This window comes from Anomalospiza imberbis, chromosome 2 (assembly GCF_031753505.1).
Source record: "Anomalospiza imberbis isolate Cuckoo-Finch-1a 21T00152 chromosome 2, ASM3175350v1, whole genome shotgun sequence".
Taxonomy (NCBI): Eukaryota; Metazoa; Chordata; class Aves; order Passeriformes; family Viduidae; genus Anomalospiza; species Anomalospiza imberbis.
The window spans coordinates 57,837,828-57,865,809 of NC_089682.1; the positions used below are offsets into that span (position 1 = coordinate 57,837,828).

At 39.9% G+C, this 27,982-nt stretch overlaps 1 protein-coding gene across 7 annotated transcripts in view; it reads left to right on the forward strand.

The window, feature by feature from the left end:
* ATP8A2 (ATPase phospholipid transporting 8A2) overlaps positions 1-27,982 on the forward strand; it is a 317,516-nt gene that overhangs the window by 31,331 nt on the left and 258,203 nt on the right. For 5 of the 7 annotated variants that reach the window (XM_068181246.1, XM_068181248.1, XM_068181251.1 and 2 more), the window contains 6 exons: positions 4,844-4,988; positions 17,295-17,394; positions 17,989-18,087; positions 18,943-18,988; positions 23,185-23,225; positions 25,044-25,117. In XM_068181246.1, coding sequence (XP_068037347.1) covers positions 4,844-4,988; positions 17,295-17,394; positions 17,989-18,087; positions 18,943-18,988; positions 23,185-23,225; positions 25,044-25,117 — 505 coding nt within the window. Of the gene's footprint in view, positions 1-4,584; positions 4,706-4,843; positions 4,989-17,294; positions 17,395-17,988; positions 18,088-18,942; positions 18,989-23,184; positions 23,226-25,043; positions 25,118-27,982 lie in introns of those variants that run through there. The other 2 variants (XM_068181250.1, XM_068181252.1) reach the window with 2 other exon arrangements.

Below are 27,982 nucleotides of genomic sequence, written 5' to 3' on the forward strand. Positions count from 1 at the left end.
GCACTGTTCATCAGGGGGTTTTTCCACGTGAACTGGTTATAACTCTAGGTCAAGATATCCCAGTCCTGTGGAACAAAGCTCTCTTGGAGGACCTGGTAGCTGAAGTTCATGCACTGCATCTCCTGTTGGCAGCATGCTGTGCTCTGCCTCTTTGAACTCCTACCTTATGTGCTTCTAGATGAACTTTCAGAGCTGCATTTCTGTTGAAAGCAGCTAGGGAAACAGTGCAAGAAATAGCATATTTCTGGTAAAACAAACTCATTTAGTCATGCTTTAGAGTAATTGTTTGTATATTAACTTGTTGACAATTCTGAAGTGCAGAACTCCTCATTTGGTGTCATCTTTGGTACTCAGTTTGTGATGGTAATGCTGTGGAAAAAATGTTATCCCAAGAAAGTGGGCATGTTACTGAATCTGAGTGGCTTGTTGAGAGCCAAATTTGCTTTTCAGTGCAAGGAAGAGTCTCAACTTGTCTGCCAGCTCTCTAAATACAGTTCTTAGCTTTTCAGGTGTTCGCTTTGGTAACTTTCTTTGAGGCTTAACCAATAACAAAAATGCCGTGTTTTTTGTAAATGAGAAGGTTTGGAGGCTTTTGGTGAGGAAAGCCAAACTCTGAGGAAAGCTGTCTTTCATATGTCTCAGTTCAAAACTGTCACTTATTACAGTTGGGGAACTTTATATGGCTACTTAAACTTTGACTTGTGAGTGTCTGAGCTTAGAACCAGAGTGCTTGAGGTGGGAGGACCCCTGGAGATTGTAGTCCAACTCTGCTCTCAAATAGGGGTAGGTTCTTTAGCTCAGTGTACTTTAGCTCTTTCTTGTACTAGATCCTAGTCCTGCAAACAGTGTGCAGAATCAGAAGTATGATTCTTGGCTGTAAACACTCTTAACATTGCTTCAATTATAAATGGCATGAAATCTTTGGTGAACTTCTCCTGTACAAACCAGCTGTTTCTCATAGAGCGTGGTTCTGCTGTTTTGGTGAGGGGCTTAATTGATCTATAATCATTTGTTCTTAAAAATGGAACACGTTAGAGCAATCAAGCACTTCACCAAGCTAGAGGTAGTAACTAGCTGGCTGATCTACTTAAGTGAAAAGTGCTAAAATTTGGCAAGAGTTCTCTTGTGACTTCTGACAGTTGACAAGCATCCCAAGTGACTCATCTTTCAAAACACTACAGAATTCACAACACTTTATTTATGCAATCATGCAGAAGCTATGACTGTTACTGAGCAGACATTAAGGAGATAGATACACATGGAAAAATGTCATCTTTTCAGGCCCAGTGATGTAAGAATATTAAACCATAATTCACTGCTTTTCAAGTGATAATAAATGCCATATGAATTTGTGAGGATATCAAGTCTGGTTTCTCTTAATGATGAGAGAAAGTTATAAAATCTCTTTATTTTTGTCAAGCTTTAATCCTATCTATTTTTAGAAGAAACCGCGTTAAACAGTGTGAAGTAAGAGCCTTGAAGAAATGAATGGGCTTTTTATAAGGGAATTTATAACTCAAGTCTGACTCATTGAACTTGTAAGGCACGTGGGAAACAGTATTAAACTCCTGCAGAAAGTGTCTCCTGCCTCAGAATTGAAGCAAGGTGTATTAGACAATGTTTAAATTCCACAAAGATCTAAGCAGTTGAGTTGTCATCCTTGAAGATGCTTAAGAAACAGGTAGTTGTGTCTTTGGAACATGGTTTAGGGGCCGACTGGGCAGTGCTGTGTTCATGGTTGGACTCGAGGATCTTAAAGGTCCTTTTCAACCTAAACAATTACAATTACAATAAGTAATGCAGACTTAAGATCAATATGATTAGGACATTCAAAATCCGATGTAGCTGAACACATAAGCTAAATCTGATGTGGCTCTTCTAAATGAAGAGGCTATGAGATAGTAGTCTGTTATTACTACTACTAATTGAAGCATGAGTAGTTGGATGCAAAATAAATTGCATAGCAGTGTTGCAAGTCCTAGGATTAATAACAGGAAAGGTCCAAGTCTTGTGGGAGAGAGTAACAAGCTGGCATGTCCTTAAGTGAAGTCAATGAATCTTATTCCTCTAGATATGGGGAAATAAATGCTACTGTGAATAAGAGCTGCTGAGCCTTCAATTTCAAGTTCCACAAGTGTTGGAGGTGGTCAAGTCTGCTGTGTTTATCCACAGCCTTTCTGAAACAAGAAATAGAGGTGAAATTACTTTTGCATGGCTGAAGTGATGGTCTGCATGTGGTCAGGTGTCCTTGAGGGGGATGCTTCTGAAGGGGGTGTAACCCCTGGTACTGTTCCCCACTAGGAGACCCTCAGAAGCTCAGGGCTCCTTAACTTTTTTGGAAATGCAAGGAAAGGAGAGGATCTACAGCCAGTAGTAAAGGCCACTCTCTGCAGGCTTTTGGATGTGATCTGCTTAGTAACAGGGGAGGGAGGTGGAAGGCATTCCTGATGGGCAGGATTATTGGATAATCTTCCAAAATGAGCATTATTCCACGAATAGTTGAAGCAGCTGCCTTGAGCCACTTTCAAAACCCAAAGCCTTATTACAGCTGTTTCTACACTCTGGTAAGTCTGCTTTGAAAATATTTCAGTGCATCTAAAGAATGAGGCGGGTTGTCCCTGAAGCACCTGTCTTGAAGAGAGCAGCCAAAAGGATAGTATGTTAATTAAACCTAAATACCTCTGAACTTCATCAGCTGTATTGACTCAGTTAATCCTTAAAGTTGTGGGACAGCTTCATAATTCTTTGCAGCAAGGAGAACTAGTCAGCAGGAAGATTTCTATCATTGGAGAATGTTATGAAAAAAAATCCCAAATAAATAAGGTCTCTGGAAAAAACCAACAATTTTTTACAGCATATTTGTTCTAGAATAATTGCACTTCTGTTCTGGCACTTGATTAGGAAAACTGATGAAAGCTGCTGCCTTGCACTTAATGCTCTTAAGAGTATAGTTGTTTGATCTCCTTTGCAGTTACACAACATGAAATCAATGGGAAAGGACAACAAATATCCAGTAGTGCATTTAGTTTGGTTTTTCTGAAGGGGAAAATATCCATTCAGCAAGGCTGAGTGGTCTTCTGTGTCATGGCAAGCTTCTTCAGGCTGAGTAACTTAATATAGTATCATAATGGCATAGCCTTGCATAGTCTACAGTCTTCATATTTCACGTTCTGAATTTGTCTCTTTTCACGAAGTAAAAATGATCAAGCTGGCATATTTTTGCTGTCTGAATTGGTATCAACTGGAATGAAAAAAAAAAATCAATTATTTAGCCTCGAACTTGCAAGTCAGCTTAATGTCTCCAAAGTGTGACTTCACAGTGTGCAACATTTGCCTTGGGCAGGAGGCGGTGCTGTTGAAAGCACATCAGTCTGTTAATTACATCGGCTTTATTGGCCCCGCAAAGGTTGTGTGCATGACCGTGGTGTACGAGGAATGGGTAACGTTGCCCTCCAGTGGCCGACGCCTGGAGAATACCGAGCCTGTGTGCACTGGCAATACAGAACCAAGGCTTGGGAAGGTCTGCGATGAGCGGGATGTTAGCTTAAAAGTGCGTTCTGGTAAACAGGACAAGTTTACACAGAGTACAAATACCTAGGTGTCCGATGTGCTAAGTTTGTATAGGACTGAAAATTTTCCCCCTAACTTTAGTTAAGGAGGATGTAATTTCAGGGGCCTCTCCCATTCATTGCAGGAGTCCTTTTTAGCCACTATCTGAGCAGATCAGCTTGTTGCAGTATCATCTTAGCTGCATACAGAAATCAGAAATAGATTTGGCTTTACAGTAAGTTTACAGCTTCACAGGACAGCTTATTGCTTCTGTTAACCTTTGAATGAAGTTCTCAAATAATGCTAACACCTTTACTAGATTTTTATGAAACAAGTTGTCACACGCTTGTCTAGAGCTACCTGTGCTAGCTTGTAAATCCATGGCTTATTTAATAATCTGATAAATTCTTATCTAATATATTTACAGCTCAACTAAATTGCTCAGGAGAGAAGGGAAAAGCAATATATCTGTCTCCACAACTTCGGTAATGTTTTAAGGCTTGACTGGGGGAATAGCTAGCTCTTTTCCCTTATGGTTTTGCATTCTTTTATTGTAAAAGTATACAATGCTTATGGAACTCAATTCACTCCAGACCCAGTGGGAAATGAAAATTACATTATGCTTTTGCCGCTTAAAATCAAAGCTTTGAAATTGAACGGGTAAAGCAAGACTTTTTTATCAATTCAGTCCGAGCCTTAGCTTTAGGGACAGACTCCCTAGATGCCCGGCCGTAGCCTCCTACGGTGCTCGGGGCGGGGGAAGGCAGCTCGGTCCCCCCCGTGGTGGTCTGGGAGAACTCTGGCAGAGATGCCGTGCCGCTCCCTGAGCGCGGGTTTGGGCTCGGGATGCGCTGCGCGCGGGCGGGCGGAGCCAAGGAAGCGAGGGGACCCGGAGCCCCGCGGCGGTGCGCAGGACGCTGGCTGCCTCCCTCGCACGGAGCCTGGGAGGCTGGAGGCGGGGGATACGGGGCGCGGGGGGGCCGCCCGGCGGGAGCCGCGCTGGCACAGGCGGGAGCGGGGGCGGCGCTCCCGGGGCGGCGCTCGGCCCATCCCCGCGGGGCGGGGGCGCGGGCCCCGCGCTGTCCCCGCCGCCAGCTGGCTGCGGCCGCCCCGCCGCCCCCTCCCCGGACACGCATTATTTACAGCCGCCGCCGCGGTAAACACCGGGCAGGGCGCGCTCGCAGCCGCCGCCCAGCCGCGGCCCTTCCCCGTGGCGCGGCCCCGGGAGCTGCCGGCCCGGCTCCGCTGGGTGCGGCCCCTCGCTGACCGCCTCCCCTCCGCGCTCTCCTTGCAGGACCTGTCTGTTCCACCTCGGGCTATAAGAAGGCGGATGATGAGATGTCCGGAGCCACGTCCGCGGCGGATCTGGACGAGGCACCAGCCCGCACCATTTACTTGAACCAGCCCCAGCAGAGCAAGTTCCGCGACAACTGGGTCAGGTACGGAGCAGTCCCCGCTTCTCTCTTGACAGGCGGCAGCCGCACACCGCGCAGCCGTGGGCTGGGAGGGCTCGGGTCCCTCTCCCTTGCCTCTCGACCCTGCCCACGCCAGGTTTCAGCACAATAAAACATGTGTCTGCCGAGGCGGCTGGTTTTCTTGTCTGTGCTGGGTACCGGGGTCTGGCCAGAGTACGGGCGAATCCAGCAGCAGCAAGTGATGAGCTGCTTCCCTCGACATTAGTGAGAGCAGGGAGCTGCTGGAGCTGCGTGGGCAAGATGCACGAAAAGGTATTCACTTCAGTAGGGCACCGAATTTTGGAATAGCAGGTCCTATTCAAGTATTTCTGGATGCAAGGGTTAACCCGTGAAAATTTGGTGGGAGATTTGAGTAGAATCCAGTAAACTCCATGAAGTGTCAGTCTTAAAAAGTAGCATTCGGTTGAAAGAACAACTAGGCTAAGTATATAAGAAATGTATAGAACAGGAAGGAAGAAAAGAGAAAGTACATCCAATAGGACAAGAATGACTACAGAAACTACAAGCTGGGGTTCCCTATGCGTAAAAGGCTATGGTCCACTTGTGTCTTTTAATTGAAGGCCAGAGGTAATTTTCTTATCTGTTTGGATCCTTTAATGTAGGGGTGTGTGTGTGTGTTAATACATTTGGTGGTAATGCCACCAGTGTCGTTGCAGTTTGGTAACACAAATAACATGGACTGAAACATGGAGTACAAGGATGCATAACAAGAGCAAGTTGTGGTGGTGCTTGCCACACTTGCCTGGGGCTAGCTGGATGAACAGATGGCTCGTGTCATGACTAAGGGGGAGCATTGTTTAGCAGGCTTCTGTTCGTTAATGCAGATGTTTGGGTTATTGTTCAAAGAACAGTTTACACAATGAGTACCTTTATGAAATAAAGAAAGGAGTCTTTTATATCCTGCTGAAGCGATGATTTCCATTATCTGGTTTATTTTGTGTGTACTACCAAGAGCAATTCCAAGAATATCGTCTGAAAGGGTGCTGATGTTCTGGGCACCGCAGCAACTTATTTATAGGTGGTTTTCTCCCCAGCTTTGACTTGTTACATATTTGTCTGGGAAAGTCTATGGTTTAGGAGCAGTTAAAATGACACATTTTCTCAGTATCTTCCTTATTCTATGTGGGTAGCAACAGTGAAGGATTTCTTGCTTTATTTTTCCTTGACTAATTGAGGGATGAGTTTAACAGTTTCCTGGGCAGAGACTATTTGTGCTTTCCCTGCTTTAAGAAGGAAATAGAGGGTTGTTAGAATATGTAGTTTAGGTTTTCCAGAAGGGATTCTGTTCTGATCTAGCTAAATCTTATAGAAAAGTAGTGTGTTACTCTGCTACCAATGACTTGTTCCTGACAGTGCTATTACTAAAGAGCAGCTGTGTCCAGTTTGCTATCTGGAAGCCATCCCCTTGTACCTAGCTGTACGAGTTTCTCAATACCTTTTCACATCTTTGCCTCATGACAGGTAACTTTTGAGTTGTAAGAAATATTGGTATGTGAGGGATAGAATAAAGTGCAGGTAGTGTAATAGCAAATTACAGTAGAGATGCTTTTGTTACCTGATTAGGAACCTTAGCTCCTTAGTGTCACTTGGAAATTAAGTTGACTTTATAATGATTTACTGCTGCTTAGTAAGAAAGCTTTGATTTCCTTACTTTTAAAGGGTGATAGACATTACCTGTACTCTTTCCATCCTCTGGATTAGTTTTCTTCCCTCAGCCCGGTGGGACTGAAGGCAAAGGTGACCTGAGCTTGTAATACCTGAGTAAGGAGGCCTCAGTTACTTAAGCATATTGGAGTTTCTCTTGAGGAACTGCAGTTCTCTGTTGCCTTCAGGCTTCCTTACTTAACTGTATTCAGCTTCAGAAATTCATTCAGCACTGGATTTCTCTGTACTGATGGATTTGTGGATGTTTTGTCTCCCTAGGAAGCATCAGTGTACCACAGAGCAAGAGAACACCTGTTTGTAAGGTCTTGTGGAAGATTAAACTGAAAATAATAAACCAGCTTGCTTTAGATTGTGCAAGTTCTGACTTTCATATTTTTGGTAGTCATTAAGGATTCTCTGAATAACAGCGGGAATTTGTGAATGTTCATAGGAAGTTTTCTAAATTAAGGATAGTGTGAAAACCTTGCTCAAAACTAAGTAAAATACAGCAAGAAATGGAAGTGCAGAGCATGGAGGAGGGTAGGTTAGTGGTGTGGCTTTTTGTGTGAGATGTTCTAAACAGCTTGAGCTGCTTGACTTTTTGTGGGTAGAGAAGCACTGTTAAAAGTGAATTCCAATATTTGTGGGAGCTTAAAGACAGACTAATTTTGGATAAGTTAATAAAAATGGATAATTACCTTGATCCCACTTCTAAGTCGTATGTAGTGTTATTGCAAAAGTTAAGTGGATTGCAAGATGGCACTAACACTTCCAGAAGTTTTGGAGGGTGAGGATGTAGAAAGAAGATGTTTCTTCCTTCCCCAGGTTCTCTGGCATAATTCAGACAACGAGAAGGTTTCTCTAATGGCCAACTTTTGTGTTCTTGGAACTTTGTAACAAACTATTTCAAAACATAGTACTTTGTGTTACAGGCTAGATTTAGCTTGGCCCTTGACGTGTGCATAGATATGGCTGTCACTGTTGTTTATTATACAGCAGTGATTACATCTGTAGAAACACGTCTTCTACCTATCTTCAGGCCTACTCTGTTCAGTTTGAAAAACTTTATGTATGTTTTACATTTTGGACTTTTTAATTTAAATGGTAAGTTATGTTTGAATTTCAGCTGAAGCATTTTAGAAGCTTTGAAAAAATATAAAAATGAAAAATGTAAAAAATGGACAAATGCTATTACTTTGTCCAACAGAGCTGTACTGCAGTATTAAATGTTTGTTATTACAAAAGCTAACTAGTACCTGTTTGGACATATCCAGCATACAAAACTTAAACATTTGTCTGTTTAACCAGAGCATTTCTGTACTTTAAAGTCCAGTAAGAAATGAAACATGTATGTTGAGGAAATTTCCAGTCTCTCTACAGAGCTTTGTGCCACTTAGTGTGACATTTGTGCTCTGGAGCAAGTCTGTGTACTGAAGCCCTACTTCCTGGGAAGTGGTTGGACATGTCTGCCAGTGGGAAGTAGGGAGCAAGTTTTTTGTTGTGCTTTGCTTTTCTACGTGACCTTTGCTTTATTAAACTGCCTTTATCTTGACCCGTGATTTTTTTTCCATGGTATTTTCTGTCTCTTGGCCTGCTGAGAAGAGGAATGATAGAACAGATCAGGGAGTACCAAGTGTCCAGCCAAGGTCAGCCCACAATAAGATGGGAAATAAGCTTCCCTATTGCCTTGTAAGACCAAAGGAATACAGGTGGGTTATGGTGGCAGGGGCTTGAATGCTGTGTGAATACTTCTGAGATGACCAAAGTAATGGCATGAACAATTTTCCAAATGTATTCTCAGTGAAGATTGGATATTTGAAGTTAAAATGTTCTATAAATTTTGTTTTCATGGAAATACAGTTCCTGGATGTTTCATTCTAATACAAGAATCTACTCTATCAGTGGCTTATTCTGAATGTATAATAGTACTGTAATAGGAATTTCTTCCAGTGCATTTAGTAAAAATCACCAGTAAAGTGGTTTGAGCCCCTCACTTGTTGCATGTAATGCAAAAGAATTGGACTTCTGGTTTGTTAGTTCTGGAGGAGTAAGTGTGCTGAAATAACTTCAAAGACATTAGAAATGGTCTCCAAATTTTTGAAGATCGTGGAATTGCTTTGTAAATGTTGCTCTAGGTAATGTTCTTCTATTCCAGGCCTGGTAGTGCATCCTGGTGCAAATCTGACTTGTATCTGAGTTAGGACCCCAAATTCAGTCTCAGTTTGTGGCTTGAGTGGTAGGTTGGACAAAGCAGCAATCAGGAAGGGCAAAATTCATCCTGTTTTTTTTAATGGATCTTGAATCCAGAAGTCTTGTTCAGAAGTTTTCTCATCAAAACAGACTTTGGTGGATTGATCTCTTAAGGAGGTCCCAAAAGTTGCATTATAATATCCAGAAAATACTCTGTTCAGAAACCTGTTTCCATACAGGCAAAAATTAAGTTCTGACAGATAATGAGCTAAAAGTCTTCAGTGTTTATTTTAAGTTGTAAAGGGTCTTAAAACTCGAGCAAACAGGTGAAAATCAATTTCTTGTCTCATAAGGCAGAAGCACCTTGCATGGGGAATTTAGCCCTGAAGACTGTAACAGGGTTGCTAGTGGAATCATAAGTCCTGTTTATCTGTGGTCCCAGACTGTCCCATCAGTGCTTGCATGATGCTTCCTGGTGATGAAACTGTAGATACAATCTTTTGTCTTCCTTTTATATCATGTGTGTTGCATTAAATTAAGCCAAGTGCATTGCTTTATTGCCTTGTGTATAGGTACTGTAGAAGTCAGCTGTGATTTAGAGGTGTTCATGCTTTTTGAACGTGTGGGCAGGTTCTCACCAGGTTTTGCCTGGTGAAACAGGAGTTGCTGGTATCACTAACCAATGAGTAGTGACCCTCAAAACCCGAGTAGTGTTCTCTATGATATGTGGAAATGTGGATTGTAGTCTGCTATGTGCAGGGGAATTTCTCTGCACTTAGTGGTATAGCCCAGCATTCATCTTACACCAAAATGTTTTACCATGATCTTAGGTAAAAATGCCTCAATTTCTGTTCAGTTTATTCTTAGCAGAGTTCAGATACTGGCCATTTGTTTTATTGTGTTTGTGTTAGATTTGACATACTCTTCTGTTGTCATGTGAACAGACTGCTTGCCTGACTGCAGAACAGCATTTTGAAATTCTTCAAAGATGGCATGTATTATAATCTGAATGGTACAAGTCTAATCATGTGTTAAACTAATCCTCTCACTCTTTTTAGTTTTGGGTAGATAGTGTTTTTAAGTGAAGAAAAATACTTAGTGTAACATACGTTTTTAAACAAACAAAAACTTCTTTCCTGAAGTGCAGCTGTTGCTGCAATCTGCCACAATGAAAAAGGCTTGGGTACAGCTATAGACTGATTCTTTTAGCCATTAAAATTCACTAAAAGTACCTGTTATTTTATGCCTGGTGTTGTGTGTAGCAGTTATACCAGTGTATTTGAAGCTGCTGCGTCTTTGGTCTTGGGCTATTCCCAGGGTAAGAACCCTGTGACAGTTAAATTGTTGAATTTTGTTCAGATGAAATGTCTGGATGAAAAACAAAATAGATGTGGGAGTTCTAGTGCCCTTTCACCTGCTGCATGCTTGCTCTCTGGTATACTGAAATTGTTCTGGTGGTTTGTGGTGCAATGAATTTCATACATCAGCAGTAGCAGCACAGCAGGTGAATTAAACTAGGTCCTTTTTTTCTCTTTTTAGATCTCCCTGACTCCTAGTGGTCTGTAGAAAAAGGTAGACAAGAACAAATTATCTTAAGTGGACCTAAGTAGAGTTTAAGACATCTAATAACTGCATTCCACATAGTTTCTGTGGGTTGTGAAGATAATCACATTTCTCTCAAGACTAAATATTAATTTATTTTCCCAGCCCCCTGCTTGTCACTAAAATAAACACTGCTTTAGTTGTGGTGACATTTAGAGTTAAAAATTTGGTTTAAAACTGAAGCTAGCACACTGGATTTTAGACAGACAGATAATGTGACCTGTTTTTTTTTTTTTTTTTTTCCCAGTCATCTTCATATCAATGCTGTGTGTTTAAGTGGCAGGCGGCTATTCTGTGTTTGCACAATAAATAAATGTGGTACTAAACTTACTTTATTAGACAGTAGAATTTTGAGTTTAACTGTGCTGGTCAGCTGTTTTTATTGAGTTGTACTTGCCAGAAGGGCTACTGCAAAGCAAGTGTATATTACTGTAGTGATGACCTCCACTCATGCTGAAACAATATCATGCCTTCAGAGCTTCTAGTACTGTTTCTAAACAGTCTTTGTTTAAGGTATTTGTTACTGAAAAACAGCCATGGATCTGTTCCTCTTTTTGTAGGGATTTAATGAATAGAGACCTCATGGAAAGGCCTTTTCTGTTTGCATGCTTTAGGAAAAGCCTCCAGGATACTGGATTTTGAAGCAAAAGTTCTCTTGCTTCTATTAAATGTGACACGTGGTCTGGTTTTCAGGTTAAACTGAGCGTAAGCAGTTGTGGCAGTGCCTACTCTGTATTAATACTGAGCTACTGTAGGAGACTTTCCTAGTGGAAATAGTATTTGCTTTGGTAATTGACATAAATTACATTAGTTGTTGCAGTCTTTTACTACTTATGTATGGCAGTAGGGCTGCTGATACTGGGGCAGTTTGGAATAGGGTTAAAAATTCTAAAAAATCCTTACATGGTTGGGAGGCGATCCTAATGAACTAGAAAGTAATGGGATTGTTGTGCCTCAGTGGACAGGAGTTCATAGTGCGTTTTCATGTCCTTTTGTCTCAGCAGTGGTCTGTCTGTGTAAGGATAGGAGCTGAATTGAAGCCCTTGAAGATGAGCTTGTTGCTGATGCAGCTTTGGAGGAAGTGCAGGTAGCTCAGCCAGGCTGGGTTTGTCAGCCTGATCATCTTGCTCCTGAAGTGGAGCTTGTACACAAGGATAGATAACTCTACTTGCCTGCTCAGGCACTGGTAACCACTGAGTATTGCACTTAGCCCCCTGTCTTTTTATTAGGTGTTGATGTAGGATGTGCATGACAAGGAAATACTGATGTAAGAATGATCTGAAATGTCTGTGCTAATTTAGATTTTCCCCTTGTGTAAAAACACTTCTCAACATTAGTGGCTGGTTGTCTAGCTGACAGCTGCTTTTTTTTCTTTTCCTTACTTTTTGTGTACGAGACCTTGAATTTGACTTGAATAAACTGTTTTTCTGAAGAGTTTTGTTTTCTTATTGCAGCAGACCCAAATCATTGTGACGCCCATAAAGCGCATTCTAATGGTACTTGACCTGCAGGGAAATTAGTGGGTTGTGTTCATATGTCCTGACTCTTTTAAACTTGTATGAAACAATAATTTTCCTCTGATTCACATGATTTGAGGAAAGAGGGCTCAGGGATTCTGAGATGTGATCAGTTCCACCTGTAACAAACAAGAGGAAGAACATGTTTTCCAAACAGTTAGTTGCTTCTGGTGTGAGCCCATACTATAAATGAAGAAATAAGGAATGTGGTGAAATGGTGACGTGCTTGAGATGAATACTATCCCACTGATAAGTTTTCTTCATCTGGAAGCTGCTAGAATTGTTTTCAGTCAAAGTTAAAATTGATTAATTCTAATACTTTTGAATACTCTCAATTTCATTATCTGTGTGGATAATTTCAGACAACAGATTCATCTTCTACAGTTTCTCTGCGGCTTCTCTGGGAAATCTTTCAGGGTTTGATGTTTCAGTAGCTAAGCACAAGAATGCCCCTTAAACCATTTCCTCTTTTGACAATATTTAGATTTGTATAAAATACCTTTGGTATTATGGAGAAACTGTAGCAGAGTGCAGGGAAAGATGGAAACAAAATAGGCACTTGGACTGTGGACAGCGCTTGTTCCAGTGCTGAGTGACAGATATAATGTGGTGACTCTTGATTTTTGTCTTGCTTTGGCAAGCTTTAAGCAATAATGTCTTCCAGTATTCAAGATGTGGCACTTTTTCCTATACAAGAGCAAGTCCTACTCCTTTTGTGCTCCTCTGTTCTGCCCTGAGCTCAGGGACTGTCTTGGATATTTAAGCACCACATATGCTTTTCTTGGCTGATAGAAGTGTACAGCCATAAACAGAGCAGTGAAACCCTTTCTGGCTAGAGTCTTCCTCTGTAAGAATTGTAGTCTCAAGGATTCATCTGACAGGGCAAGGCCCTTCAATTGAATTTGCAGCTGCATTTGTTCAGGCTTCCTGTTGTTATAAAACCAGGGCATCTAGGACCTAATTTTCAGTCAACCGATAATAATTTCATAGACGTATAAGTAATTGCTGCTTATAAGCCCTCATGATGTATTTTTGGGGAGCTTGTAAACAGTTGATTTTTGTCTCTTTTGCAAGTTTCAAGAAAGTACACCATCTTCCCTATGTGCAAGGAGGTATATGACCTTCCACTATCATATGCAACTGCTGAAAACCTTGTTCGTGACACTTGGGTTTAGAACAGCCTCCTCAGTATTCTACATGGCAGCAGCTTGTTGATGAGATGTACCTATAAATGTGCATTCTCTATACTGAGTGTAATAGCTGAATGTTGCTTTTCCTGTTCATATCTCTTGAAATACGTAAAGCTTGCTGCTCTGCCTCCTGCTGCAATGGTGACTGCCTGGAGGCAGCTTTTCCTGCTACCTCTGTACATGAGAGCTTTAGCAGAACCTCAGATGCTGATGTTAGTCTTGCTATTAAGTGTCATGTGCCTGGCAGGACCTTAGCATGCAAACACCATTCCACTAAAGACAGTATTTGAGCTTTTCAGTCAAGCAGATCAGCTTGGGTTTTCTGGGGTTTTTCTTTTCCTTCTCTTTTACTGGGTGTCTGACCTTTTGTTCGTGTTGATGGACACAAAGCTTGTTTGGTGAGAGAAGCGTTCAAGTCTGTAACATTCACTTTAATTACCCAGCCCTTTTGCTGTGGTTCAGGTGCCTGTGCCTGGCTTTCTTAGTAATTGCTCCAGGAAATTGATGTGTGTTAAAAGCACCGACATCAAGTGATACTCATTCTTCAGCTCTTGGAGAGTAATTCAAGTATGTGAACTGCGGCATGAGTAGGTTTGTGTGAATGATGTCTAGGAAAGGACAGTTTGTTGTACTTGTGACGCCTGTAAATGGCACCCCATACATCTCAAGGAGGTCTTATTTCTTAATCATATTATCTTAATTATCTAAAATTTTCTTTATCATGATTTTAGGTGAAGTTCATCTCAGAGCTGCTATTTTGAAGGAAGTGGTGGAAGTGCTTTAGATGGCTGACTGGAAAAGTGCAGACTGTGTTCAGCTGCATATTGCCAGCACACACACGTCTCAAGGAAGTAACTGTTTTGCCCCTCTTACTGACAGCCTTCACCTCTTCAACCATTAGTCAGTAAAGTGAAACCTGACTTTATAAAATGTTTTTGGGAAACAGGGAAAAAGGCAACAGTGGGAGTGGTTGTGCAAAAGTTACCTATGAATAAATAGAGGAACTGTACTGGAGAACTGCTATAGAGTTTCTCAGTGCACTGTTTGCTACTTTTCTCAGTGCAGTGTTTGCTACTTTTCATTTGACTGTTACAAAAATTACTAGGTAATCCTTGGTACTTGAGTAATATGGTAATGAATTAAAATATGTGAATGACACTAATATTGTGCACATTATACAGTGATTGCTTTCAAAAAAATCTCTGCACTGCCCTAGAAACAGTGGGGCCAGAGCCAGCTGTAGTCAAGTGTATCCAAATTCACTTGTTTAGCAGGGTTTGGTATTGTTCCTTCTGTCTTGCACAGTGGTGTAACTTGAAACGTGACTTATGTGAATTGCAGGTGTGGAGGAGACATCTCTTCTAATGTTTGCACACCTGTCAGCATTTGAACTTGTGTAGTTAAGCGAGATTTGTATAGCTAACACCTGTGGATTTAGGAGAAACCCGTTTGTTGTTTGTTTTCCCCCTTATGCTTCCCTCCTCTACCTGCCTCACCCTGTTCTGTGAGCTGCAGGCCCTCTATTCTGAGTTAACATGGCTCTGATTGGGGCTGGTCAGAGGGCTAACCTACCAGTTTTTTATTTTTAGTGACTAAAACTGTGCTATGAGTGAGCTGACTGAAGTTTCTACCTGTTCATCTGTAGATTTTAACTTTTCTGAGCGTTGGTTATCCTGAAGTTGTAACACATCTATCTGTTGTGAACGAGTGCAACAGTTTTATGTTATTTAAAAATAAGCATTGTATTTATCATTTAAAGAACTGTTCTAATGAGCTAAGTCAGTTGCATGCTCCTGCCCAGCTTAGACTGCTAGTTAGGTTTCTGTAAGAAGTTTCCTTTTGAATAATGTGGATCTGCTCTTTATTCATACTTGTGGTTGCTGTTCTGACCTGTATGGTAACAGCTGACTGTGCCTGCCTCTAATTAGAACTGTTCCCATTTTCTGTGGGCATCTGTCAAGTTACTTAAGCAATAGAATACATGGAGTGACTTAGTATGTACAAACCTCTTTCAAAAGAGCCTTATTGTGTTGGCATTTACATAATTATTAATCATGTTTGAGCCAGCTAGCTGTGAAGTTGGTAGGTGGTAGATGTTGTTAATAAATATTTCAGCTTGGTTGCAGTCAAATTCTTGTGTTCTTACAATCATAGTGATGTGATACCTAGAGGAATACTATTCTCATATAAAATCTGACATTGCTTGATGTCTAATTAGTGCTGCTTGGAGATAGTGCTTCTGGGTCTGAACTGTGAACATGATTAACCCATATTTTTAAGTCACAATGTTATTCTGAGATGTGTGTTTAATTATGTTCTGTATTAAAGGAAGGTTATTACATATGAGACCAAGCAAATGTGGCTTAAAACAAAACAAAATACTTAGAACTGGAAGGATTTAACAGCATTTGAAGGAAGTAACTTTATTTATATAAAGACTGGACTCACTTTAAACCTGAATATATTATTTCACTCATTTGGCTTAGGAGATATGAACCATGATTAAGTACAACTATTTGAAATTTTTATAAAATATTATGTTGAGTATTTAAATACTTGATTCTGGTGAGCAGCAGTAGCAATAGAAAGGGATTTTGTAGTTGCTTGAAGAGGAAACAAGGCTAGTTCCTAAGATAAGATGCATATTAATTGGTTTTTAATTGGCTTTTAATTTTAACTTGCCCCACTAATTTTTCTTTAGTGTTTAAAATAGAGCCTTTTAAAACAGGCTGTGCCTTGTTACTTATAGTTACTGTTTGATTTTGAAAGATGCAGCAGTGTCTGGTTAGATGGCTTGGAGGTGGGGATGGGGCAGATAAGAAGAAAAAAAAGGTGTTTAAAGCAATAAGCTGGAAAATGCAGTTCTCTAACTATTGTCCATGCGGAGGTCAGAGAACCCCACTGAACTCGGCTGCTTGTGGATCAAGGTAGTAAGAGTTTTATGCATAGCAGCAGTCTTGTGAAAGGCAGATCATATAGCTAAAGCATTTGATTATCCTAGTCCTTTATGATTTCTGAATAGCAATGCTGTGCATTTCAGTTGATCTGGAAGGATTTTTGGTGGGGGAGAGAGGACTAGACTTAATGGAGAAGTGGTCTTGGCACTGCTAGGAAATGTCAGTAAAACAGGAAGTGGGAAACAATTTTTCTTTTTTTCTTGAGAGCCAAGTATCTTAATCTTCTCAGTTCCTCGGAAATATAAGTCTTCTTTAAAAAAAGAACGGAAAACAACCAAACCAGAACAAAGCACAAACAAAAAACCCTCAAAATGAAACCAAAACCACGCCACCCAAACAAAATTATGCCTCAAAATTCCTGTCATTGCCTTTGTAAGGCATACTGAGCTGCAGGTACTCAGTTGTTAAAACTCCAACTCATGATGATGGCCAGTAGTTTAGGAGGTGAAGGTTCTATGCTAATGGTTAAATTATCATGTCAACTTTGACACTTTTTTCCTGAAGTTGTACTCATGCTCATTATGGATTTGATGTGAAGATGATAAGAAATTACATAGGTGATTAAGGCTAGTTGGTGCAGTATGTTTTTGTTTTAAGGCAGAAGAAATAGTTATAATTCAGTGATATATCTGTTAGTTACAGTGTATACATATATGTTAGTTACATATGTATAAAAATAGGAAAAAAGCCAAAAAACATTAATCTGAAAAAGTGTATGTTCTGGAAGATTATTCATATCTGAGCGTAAGTCATTCTGAAGTAGGAAGTGAGCCGTTTTAAAAATGCATTGCAATGCATTTAATTTCTCTCATTCAACTCTGCCTCCCCCAACATTTAAATTCCACGTTTTGATGAGAGGTAAGCAATTGGAACTGAAATGAAAGCTTGACTGTTCACAGTGCTGAAGTTTGGATGGATGGTAGATTGTCTGATAGTTCATCCAGTAACAAAGGTACCAGTGGTAGAAGTGGGCCTGACAGCCTTCTGGGTCTGTGTGATACCTCTCTTGTTTGGTACACTCTTTATCATAACCAAAACAACTGCTTCCTCCATATTCTAAATAACTCTTATCTTTGAACTGCTTTCTAACACTGGCTTTTAGACTTTTTGGTCATGATCCCCACCAGATATTCTTATGAAGTACTAAGATGAAAATCTTCTACCCTGCAGCACAGCCAAGTACAGCGTGGTGACATTTCTACCTCGATTCCTGTATGAGCAGATAAGAAAAGCTGCAAATGCATTCTTCCTCTTCATTGCCTTACTGCAGGTATTGTTTTATTGCTTTGCCTTGTTTATAAAATGAAATGGTAATGCAGTAAAAGTTATTTCTGTTGTTATGCTTAACTGCAAAGCAATTCTTAAACTTAATTTAATAGTAATATTAATGGAGTATGTATTTGCTAACTGGAACTGGAAGACAGCGTAGAAACTTCTTTCCATGTAGTTTGTAAAGTCAAACCTCTTTTATTCTTAATAAAGTAAAAATAAGTAGTGTCATAAAACATGGAGCTATTGACCATTATGAGAAAAGAATGTGTGACTTGTGAAACTTCTGCTTAGTTAGTTCAGATTATCACTGCTTCCATGTGAATTACATAATTCATATAATTTTCTTGTAAGGAGAAGAGAAATAGAATAAAAGGCACGTACAACGACAGTATCTTCTAACTTTGTTTCTTCAAACCTACTTAGACTGTAGGCTAGTTTGCCCACTGAAATGGGGTATCTGTGATGCACAAATCACACAGTAAATCAGAACTTCGTGTTCTCTCTTCCAAGAGCTTTGTATAAAATTCTAAATGTGCCAGAAATTAATTTTGAATACAACTATAAAATGGGTCTCTTTTCCCTCTGTTCACAGCAAATTCCAGATGTCTCTCCAACAGGAAGATATACCACCTTGGTGCCATTGCTATTTATTTTAACAGTTGCTGGCATCAAAGAAATCATAGAAGACTATGTGAGTATGATTGATGAGGATGGGAATGAGTATGATGGGGAAGGCTGTGCTAAAGACCAAAAGCTATAAAATGCCATAAAGTCATGCATCTCTGAAGTCTCTTGAGTCATTGCTTAACAGCAGCAATATATTGTTTTGACTTTCAAAGAACTTGACTTGAATTTCTGTAATAAATACTGAAAATACACTGAAATAAATAAATATTTTCATTATAGTTGGTGAACAAGAAAACAGTAGAAATCAGGACATTTGTTTCTCCCTCTTCAAGCTTGCTTATTAATGCTTTTATTAGAAAGGTAGTGTAGAGTCCTGACAAATATGTGGCCTTTTCAGATGGTCTTGAAAATGAGTGTTGGGGGGAGGCAAGCAACTTAAGGGCAGAGAAGACTGTTTTGGGGAAAATCTGCTCTAACTTGCTTGTGTACTTTACATCAGAATGAGGTCTTTGTGCTTTGTAAAGTACTGATGAGTGAAATCATTTGGATATTGGTCTAAACAACAGCACATGGAATTTATGCATGTGGATATTTATCTAAATATCATGGTCCTTATTGTTCCTTTTGTTTTTCTTCAATAAAATCCAGCTTTGGAGACTTTTTTTTTACCACTGATAAAGGTTTGAGCCAGACTTCCAACATGAGTACTTGTACTTTGAAGGTTGTAAATTATACTCTTTATATTCTTTTACAAACCATTTGGATTTAGATGATCTGTGACTGTAAAAAGCAAAGCAAAACAAAAAAAAACCATAAAGGCAAAAAGGACCCAATGTATCATCTTGCATTTTGTCATATTTTTAGCTCTGATCATTCTCAAATTTGTGATGAAGTGTAATGAAATGTTGTTTCCTTACAGAAAAGGCATAAGGCAGACAGTGCAGTGAATAAAAAGAAAACAGTAGGTAAGACTAAACAGTCTTTAAGTATTTAAAATGCAAGTAGTGAATGCTTACTTTTGAACAATTCTATTGCTTTAATGGTCATGATGGTGAGGAATGCGTATCTTGTGCACTAGGTACTTACCAGTAATTAGGATTTTACTTTGATAAAGGTTTCAGACTGATTGTTGATGGTCTGACACTTAAGGGTGAGGCATTGGGAGGATTACTGGAATTTATAAGTTCATGTAATTTCAAGGTTGTGCAAAGTTACATAGTTTTCAGCTCCTCCAAGAAAACCAAGCAATTTTTTCCTTACCAAACTCCATCCTGATTATTCTAACACCAAACCCAACACCAAAACATCCAGAACTAAAAAAGCCAACAACCTCTTGAAATGTTAAAAGCTGCTGTCAGAAGAATTTAGAGTAATTTTTGTAAATGCTGCTGCCCTTTAAATATAGTAAGTCTGAGGATTTTTTAGCTTTGCTTTCCTGAAGTGTCACTGAAAGAGAATTTAATGCTGATACCCACTGAATGCCTACATGTATCCCTAAGTTATGGACAGTACTTGTCACTGCATGCCTGAAGACATCACTGTCATTTTCTTCACCTCCCTTAACTGAAAACCTGTGCAGAAAATAGGGAGAGCTTGTCAATGGCTGTCCTGTGCCATAGTCAAGGCAGCTCCATGTTCCTGTGTTGGACAGCTCCACTTGTGCTCCTCTGTGCAAACGTGCAGCTGAAATGGGAACACAGGGACTTGAGCTCCAAGAAGAGCCGCTTCGTCCAAAGCACAAATACCTGAAGTGTCAAAAAGCTAGAGGAACACTTAAAGGAACATGGGGAAGTTGAGCAACCTGCTAGCTCCATGCTTCAGATAGTCCTGCAAACATTGCATCTGTTTTTTTCACTTGAGTTTGGTGCTTGAAAATTTGGGTTGATCATTAAGATTGTTTATTAACACAAATCTAAAGGCATTGCTTTATCAGTTCTCCTAGGTAATGTCTCTACAAGAGTCTGGGAAGATATTTCGAGTGCAAGAACACTGTATTAGTCATAAGCAATTGGCAATTAAGTGGCTGTAGTACAGCAGGCCTTGTTATGGGTAATATGAAAGATGGTCCTTCCAGAGGTTGCAGAGGCAGTTATAATTCATTTGTAGGTAGGTAATGTGTGCCAACAAACACTTCAAGGGACGTTTGTCACAGTAATTGTGGAGAGAAAACCTTAAAGAACACCAGGTGTCTTAATGGAGCTAAGTGGAACTTAGCACTTGAAAAATTATATGAGTTCAGATTTATTTTTTACCTTTGAATACTCTAAATAAATTTTCAGTCTGATACTTAAAACTGTATCTTCCTACTTCTTAAGAGGAAGGCTAAAGAGGCTTATTCTTGAGACGCATATTACCAGAGTGAAAAGATAACTTCGGTTCCGAATGGGATTATGAGGAAATAAATTTAGGTTCTCTGTGTGCCTTTAGGTTGCTCTTATAGCTGAGTGTTGTCTAATCAATGCATTCAGTGTGGAGAGCATTTAAGCTCACTGAGAAGCAGATGCTTGCTGTTTGCTTGGCTGTGTCCTGAACTCCACTGCCTATAATGGCTGATTGCTTACTGCAGCAGCGGTCACGTAGACTTTGCATTTATCTTGTTTAGTTTTTTAGAGCAGTTGTGTATCTTCAAAGTGCTTTTCCTGTATTAAATTTACCATGGAAAACATCAGTTTACTTTGCAGAGTGGCTTTGATATGTAAGAATTAAATTGCCTTTGGAGCAAACTAAAACTGAAGTTCTGCCCCAGGTGAGCACTGAACATTTGCATTAGGAGGTGGAGTGTGTTTAGGCTCTGGGCCAGTGTTTTATGTCTTGGATGGCTTCACGTGGTGTCTGTGGTGATGACATTAAATCTAGGGACCAGACTCCATATAATTCCAAGTGAAGCCCCTGAGCGGTGTATTGTATAGATATAGGGAGCTCAGTAATAATTGTTCTGATGTATTGATGCTCCCATTGTCAAAGAATAAGTAATGAGCATTTAATATTGCATGGTATGAGCTCAAATATTAGACAAGCACGGGCTCGCAAACTCTGGAACAAGACTGATGGGAGATGCTAGCCCTTCAGGAACCTCACTTCAAATGGCCCTGCATGGCTGGATGTGAGTGACAGCATTAAGTCCTAGGTCTAGAACTGGGTTTTGATCTTGGAAAGACCTAAATAGAAGGTTTATATTGAAACTCTCTTAAGTCGAAGCAGTCGTTTTAGGTACTTGTCCTTTGTTTCTTTTACCAAGTACCTTTTGACAACGACTAATTAGTCAGTTTTACTCTACTAAAGATATTCTAGAGAAGGCATGTCCTTTTCTGTCCTTTGGAGTACTTCTATAAAACTGGGCTAAGCAGAGTAGGAGGTGTGCAATTACAACCCCAACATTTCTGAACTGTTTTATGTCTAGTGGCAGCTTTCTCTTTAGGCTGTGGGATTATGAGTTTAAAAGGAAATAGTTCAGTAATAGAAAAGTAAGAAAATAGCTTCAGTAATTTGCTTGGGTATTTAATTTTAATCACTAAATTGATTTCAGTAAGCATTGCAAGTTAAATTGTTTTCTAAGGTAAATTGCCTACCAGACCAAGTCTGTAGCACTTGATGCTGCAAAATACCTTTGTGTGTGAGCATACAACAATGTCAACAGAATGTTTACTGAAATGTCTCCAAAACTTTCTGGTGGAATAGGGAGGTGTGTAAACCATGGCGCAGGAGATGGTGAGTGTTGCGACTCCTCTCTGAAGGTTTGGATTTTGAGTCAAGGCTTGTAGATATTTGGCTTTCCCCTTGAGATTCTGGATTCAAGCCTTCTGAGTTCTGAACTAAGCAGAGCTCAACTCAAGAACAGTGTATATGAGGGATGGAAGGGGTGCACCAAAACTGTTCTTCCCCTAAACTGCTGTACTTGTTTGGTTGAAAGCTCAGCTGTTTTTTGACACATGACTGGCGGTACATCTGTTGCTGCCCATCCATTTTTTGTTAAATAGTTCAGTTCACTGCAGTCAATTCACTGCAATATTAAATAACAGGATTCAGTGCTTCAATATGTGTGGCCTGAGAACAGGAGTCAAGAGAAAGGTTTCTTCTGCTTCATCTCTTCTGATAAGTCTTGCATTCCTGTTTGTGGAGTGGCGTATCCTGGGTAGGATGGTCAAGGCTGTATTGAGCAGAATTTTCTTCTGAGAGTATGGTATTATTTTCAAATTAGCCACATGATTGAAATACAGCTGAGAAGATTGTTCGTATTCAAAAGTAGGGGACTGACCTCTTCAACTCTGATCTGTTGCACAGTGCACTTTTTAAACACCTTTGAAAACTGGCTGCAGCTGGCTTTCAATGAAGGTGAACTTGCTGTGCTCAGACCTGGACTGGACTGGGTTATTCAGCAGTAATTGGGCATATTTGACCTTACAGTTTTGGCTGGAGTAGTATTAAGTAGGTGTAGAATCCCTAGAGGAGGTGCTTGGGTGGAGGGGCAGGCTGCAGACTGCAGTCTGCAGACTGCAGACTAATGAGTGTGCGAAGATGGCAGTGTAGAACTGGAGCCCTGCAGAAACTGAGGTCTGTTTTGGTACCTTTTCTTTTTATTGTTTCAATGTGAACTTAAGCAGTAAGGATTCTCCTTCTGCCAAAGCTGATTGTTGCTTTTCAGTAGGGCTTTGAGCCTGCTTGGCAATTAAGACTCAGATTTATATGGGCCATGGGTAATGGTAGTAAAGTTGCATGTGCCAGAGTCAAAATATTATGAATAAATGCAAGGCAAAAGATGAGAAGTGAAAATTCTGTAGTAAATCATACACAAAGTGAAGGTGCTTCCTGATACTGATTGGCAGTGGGCAGTAATGCCTTTTGTTTTAAGGAAGGTCATTTCCCAAACAAGAAACAATGCTGCCCATCTACATGTTAGTATGAAGTGATACCATGAAGAAATCAGGCCACCAACTGTTGTCTGGCAGGTGATAAAAATTACATAGATATGAAGAGCAGATTCTTCCTCTTTCTTGTATTCACATGCCCACAGCTATGAACAAAAGAAGTTCTAGATTCTGAAAAATACATTTCTGATTTTTGTGTTGGTTCCTATTGTTTGCTACTGCTGATACAGCTGTTTTGAAATTTGTCTGAATTATGACTATTTATTCTGTAATCTAACTTTAAGCTTTCTTTCCAGTTCTAAGAAATGGGATGTGGCAGAACATTATGTGGAAAGAGGTAAATAAAACCTGAGGATGGGAGGGAGGGAAAGCAAGTGTTCAAGAATTACTCTTGCCAGAATTAATTAGGAGGCTTAGAATTAATGTATCCTACATGAGAGTTCTCTGTCACTTGGGGTGGGGGAGTTGGGAGAGATCCTTTCTGTTCCAGTAGTCAAAATTGCCCTGAGCAAGGCATCTGAGTACCCATTTTTAAATCCTGGTACTGTGTTATAGTCAAATGCTAATAGATTGTTGTGTTTTTCCTTGTGCAGTTAATAGGTAAACTGTAAACAGTATTTTGGTTTTTAGTCTGCCTAGAAGAGTAATTTTCACTGCAATGCTGTATCTCCCCTGCAAGTCTAACAGAGACTTGACTTTGCTGCCTGTGCTAAAAAGTCCCTGGGCTTTGAGACTAATTAGTAAGCTGCTGGCTCAAGTAAGAAACACAAGCTCTGCTGCTGGCTGAGGCACTTGGGACCCATGTTCTGTGAGGCCCTTGGCCAGGGTCTGGTGGGCTTTATTTCTAATACCTGGAAGTTGCTGAAATACTTTGGATGTATCGATCTAGTTGTGGCTCTTATTGCCTTTTAAAGGATAAAATTAGCCCTCTTATCTAGTAATTGAGGAAAAAGTACACCCTTTTAAAACCTCTGAGGAATGAGATCAGTCTCAAGACACCTAAAAGCAATCCTGCTGAAGTGTTAGGCTATAGTAGAAGCTGAAGATTGCCAGGGATTCAGATGGCTAATGTTGGTTCCTGTTTATGCTGTTCCAAGTCCTATTTTTGTAGAAAGGACACCAAATTGAAAGTTTAAGGTCGAGTCTGGAATCTGGGTTTTTTATACCCTTAGGCACTTCTTGAATTGACCTGCATCTGTAACTGCATGTTGTCCAGACTTGTGTTGTTAAGGAATAACGGTTCTGTATTATCCACCTTGATCACTTTAAGGCAGGCTTCTTACTTTTTTTTTTTTTTTTTTTGGTACTGAAAGTGGTAGGGAATTTGTTTCGTGGTATCTGAGTAAAACTAATGAATCTGCTTGTTCAAACATACCATCTGTTTCCATTTTTATAAATTAATATCTTGAAAGTATTTTAAGCCTATTTCAGACTCTCTGTGCTGCATTGGCATTAAGCAGCCTCATGCTTATTGGGCAAACCTGGTTTACTGTTTGAGAGTGCTACTTGACTCTTTTGAGAATGAAAGTCCCATGCATGTGTGACTAAATCAAGGTGCTGGAAAATCTTAGGCCTGTGTAGGAGGAGACAAGTATTCCAGAATTCTGCATATCGCAGCTGGGGAAGGACAGGATTATATGATGGATCCATAGGGATGATGCTGTTTGCTAGTGACTAGTACAAGCAGTGCATCTAAGGGCAATTAAGGGAAAATGATAGTGATGATTGGGTAGGTAAGTAATACAGATAAGGAGTAGAAGAAAACTCTTGATACTTAATGAAGGTAAAGTTTAAAGATAACCTTTTTACTAGGGGGAAAAAAAGACTAAAGAAAACCCCTGAATTTGGATAATGGCAGAACTATAGAAAAAAGTAATTTTTATTAAATATAAGCCATAGAAGTTCACAATTTCTAATTGAGTGTATCTATTTTTTTTCTCTCTAGAATTGTTTACTTTGCATTCAGAAAAGGGAAGGCTTTGATATTTCCAAACTTGCAGTGAAAAGTACTCTGACTTTCAGAAAAACTGTCTCTAGCTGTTATGTGCATGATGCTGTTCTTCTGACTGGGTGAAAGAAAATAACAAACTAACATTCCAGACAAGCGAACTGTTTGTTTTTCTCTTCCATGCTACTGTACTCCTGACCACCACAGGTAGCAGTAGGCGATATTGTGAAGGTCACCAATGGGCAGCATCTTCCAGCAGACATGATCATAATATCTACCAGGTATCCTGAATGGGTGTGGAAGTGATGTGTCTGATGAACTGAGGTGCAGAGGACTTGAATCTCTGTATTTGCTATTAATAAAACCAGACATCAGATAGCACTAATTCTATTCCACATCTAAAATCAAATTCCAACAAAATTCAATGACAAAACATGGCTTTACTAGGCTTTGATTCATGTATCATTGTAGATAGGCTCTTCCAAAATGAGGCCTTTTCAAGACTTGACTTTATGAATTGCAGGTACATAATACTCTGTATTAATGAGTTTATTGAGAGACTGAAGGTCCTTAACATGAGCTTCATGCAGTCAGTGGTTCTATGGCCTTCTGAAAATCCCTCCACTTAAATAAGGAAGCTTAAGTTTTCTTCCAGTTAATTCCGCTGAGTATTCAGCATATTTTCCTGCGCTCCCCCAGGAAGATTTCTCTTTCAAATAGCAAATCTGGAAGGCTAGCTCAGTTGGCATCAGACAACAAAAGAGCTTTTGGACTTCATTTGTTCACTACTTCTCTTGGATATAGCACATGTATGGCCCATCTCTAGCATGGTAGCAACAGTAACCTGTTGAGTCCTTCTTGGTTTAGTTTCAAGTGTGGGACAACTTCCTGATGCCCCCCAGGACACATTTGGCCCTCTTGGCTGCCAGGGCACTGAGGACTCATGTTGAACTTGCCATTGACCAGGACCCTTAGGTCCCTTTCCATGGGACTGCTCTCCCTCATCCCATTCTCCAGTCTGTACACGCATCTAGGGTTAGTTACCTTGTCCCAGGTGGAGAAACCAGCACTTGCCTTTGTTAAAATTCATATGGCTGGTGGTTGCCCAGCCCTCTCATTTGTTGAGGTCTCATAGTTCCTGAAAGCATTTGAGTGGTGCTTGACTGCTAGTCTCGGTTCTAGATTGTGTAGAGCAACTTGAGGCTGAATCAAGACCACAGTTTGCTTAGACAGATGAGGTTTAAACAAGAGACAGCAGCACAGCTCCTGTTATTAAACATGCTTTAAGCATGTTTGGCTCTAATAACCAAACCTTACAACACCTCTTTAATTCCCTCCTGTGTGTGTGCTTTTCAATGGTGACTGCAGATTGCTCTGGTCTCAGGGTTTCAGTTCTCTTACATGATCCAGCCTTGAAGGGAACTTGTTTTTTTCAAGCTCCTGTATTTTCTGCTCCATCCTTCTTGTCTGTGCTGTTTCTGGGAGTTGTTTTTTTTTTTTTTTCCCTAAGCTATATGCAGAAGCTCAGTCTTTTTGAATTACCACGTGATGAAGGATAGAGGTACCTTCATTCCATGGTATACAGTATTGTATTTTTCAAAACAAGCCTCAAACTTTAAATAAGTGTTTGTCAACTTAATATGCAGTTAGGCTGAACTTGGACATCAATAACTTTGTTCAGCATTGAAGAATAATTTACTTAAGAACTTCTCTAATGTATTATACTAAAAACCTCTTCTGACTTATTTCTTAACTGTGTGGGCCAGCTTTTTGTTCTACATTGTTCTACTAACCTGCTGTCTTTGATAACCACATAATAATTAGAGAATTTAACCCAAAGCATGGTGATTTGGGAGAAGCTTTGCTTGAAGTAAATAGCAATTTCTATGTCAGTTCTGCTTTATAATTGGTATTATTCCCATGATTCCTTTAAATGTCAATACTAAGTGTCCTCAGTTCACCAGAAAGCTCTGCATGCTCTGAAGGGGGTGGGTTCTTTTGCTTTTATATGTTGATTTTCTGTGTCTGAGGTGATTGTCAGAGGTAAAATTGACAGTTGTTTTTATCTTGACTCTCTTTTCCTGTACAGCAAAAAGGTGCCATCAAATTTTACATAAAAAATTAATTAACATGTAGGAAAAATACTTTAATTGAAACACAACTTTGCATGGAAACATGTCCACATTTCTCATTTCCACAGTTCATACAATTTCTGTGGAAATTAGAGGAATTGTATTGCAAAAGATCTCCTTCCTGAGCTAACCACTTCAGTTGCAGTAGATATGGTGTTTGACAGAGGTAAAATTGGAATCAAGCTGGACTCTAATCAGTGTCTTTCTTGGGTTCAGATTCAAATTACCTGTGTAGGAGGGGACAAAGAATAGACTCAACCATTTTTTCTTTTCAAAGCAAAATCAATTGGAGAGAATAATCTAGCTTCTTACTGTGTTATAAATATACCTGTCTATTTCTTAATTATTGTTTTCCTAAGGAGTCTTTATTACTGACTGTTCTGTTGATTGAGTACATTTGCTGTTAGAACAATTTGTTACTTTGGAAAAAAAATAGCCATTTATCAAGAGCATGAAAAGTGATGTGCTGAAGAAGCACTTGCTTGAGTCCAGGTGGGAAACTGATATTCCTTAGTAGCCTGAGAAGACAGTGGGCAGAAAAATCATTTTGGTGGTGCCATACAGAGGTTTTGAATCTTTAGTGGCGTGTCAGGAAAAGATCTGGTAAAAGTACCCTTCCCTATCACAGGTACCACCTATGCAGAGCTCCTCTGTTAGATATAGATAAGAGCTTGACTAATAGAAAGTTCAGTTCTAGGAGGAAGATTTTTGTCCCTGTTGGAAAGGGCAGAAACACATCCAGAAGATGTAGGTTACAGCCCTCAATCCTAACAAACCTTTTTCTCATGCTTGAAAAAAAGCTGTTTAGCAGTGACTTTGGATGTACTTCCCTTATTAAAGGGACCTTGCAGACATGATTTTGTGTGTTCAGTTCACAGACAGAATTCAATAGCAGAGAGCATTGCTGTCTTCATCCAAACATATCCCCTTTTTATACGGTTTAATACTTGCTCTTTCATCCACAGCTCTTGCAATTGGAAGCAATTTAATGGATTCCAATTCAAAGTAATCCAC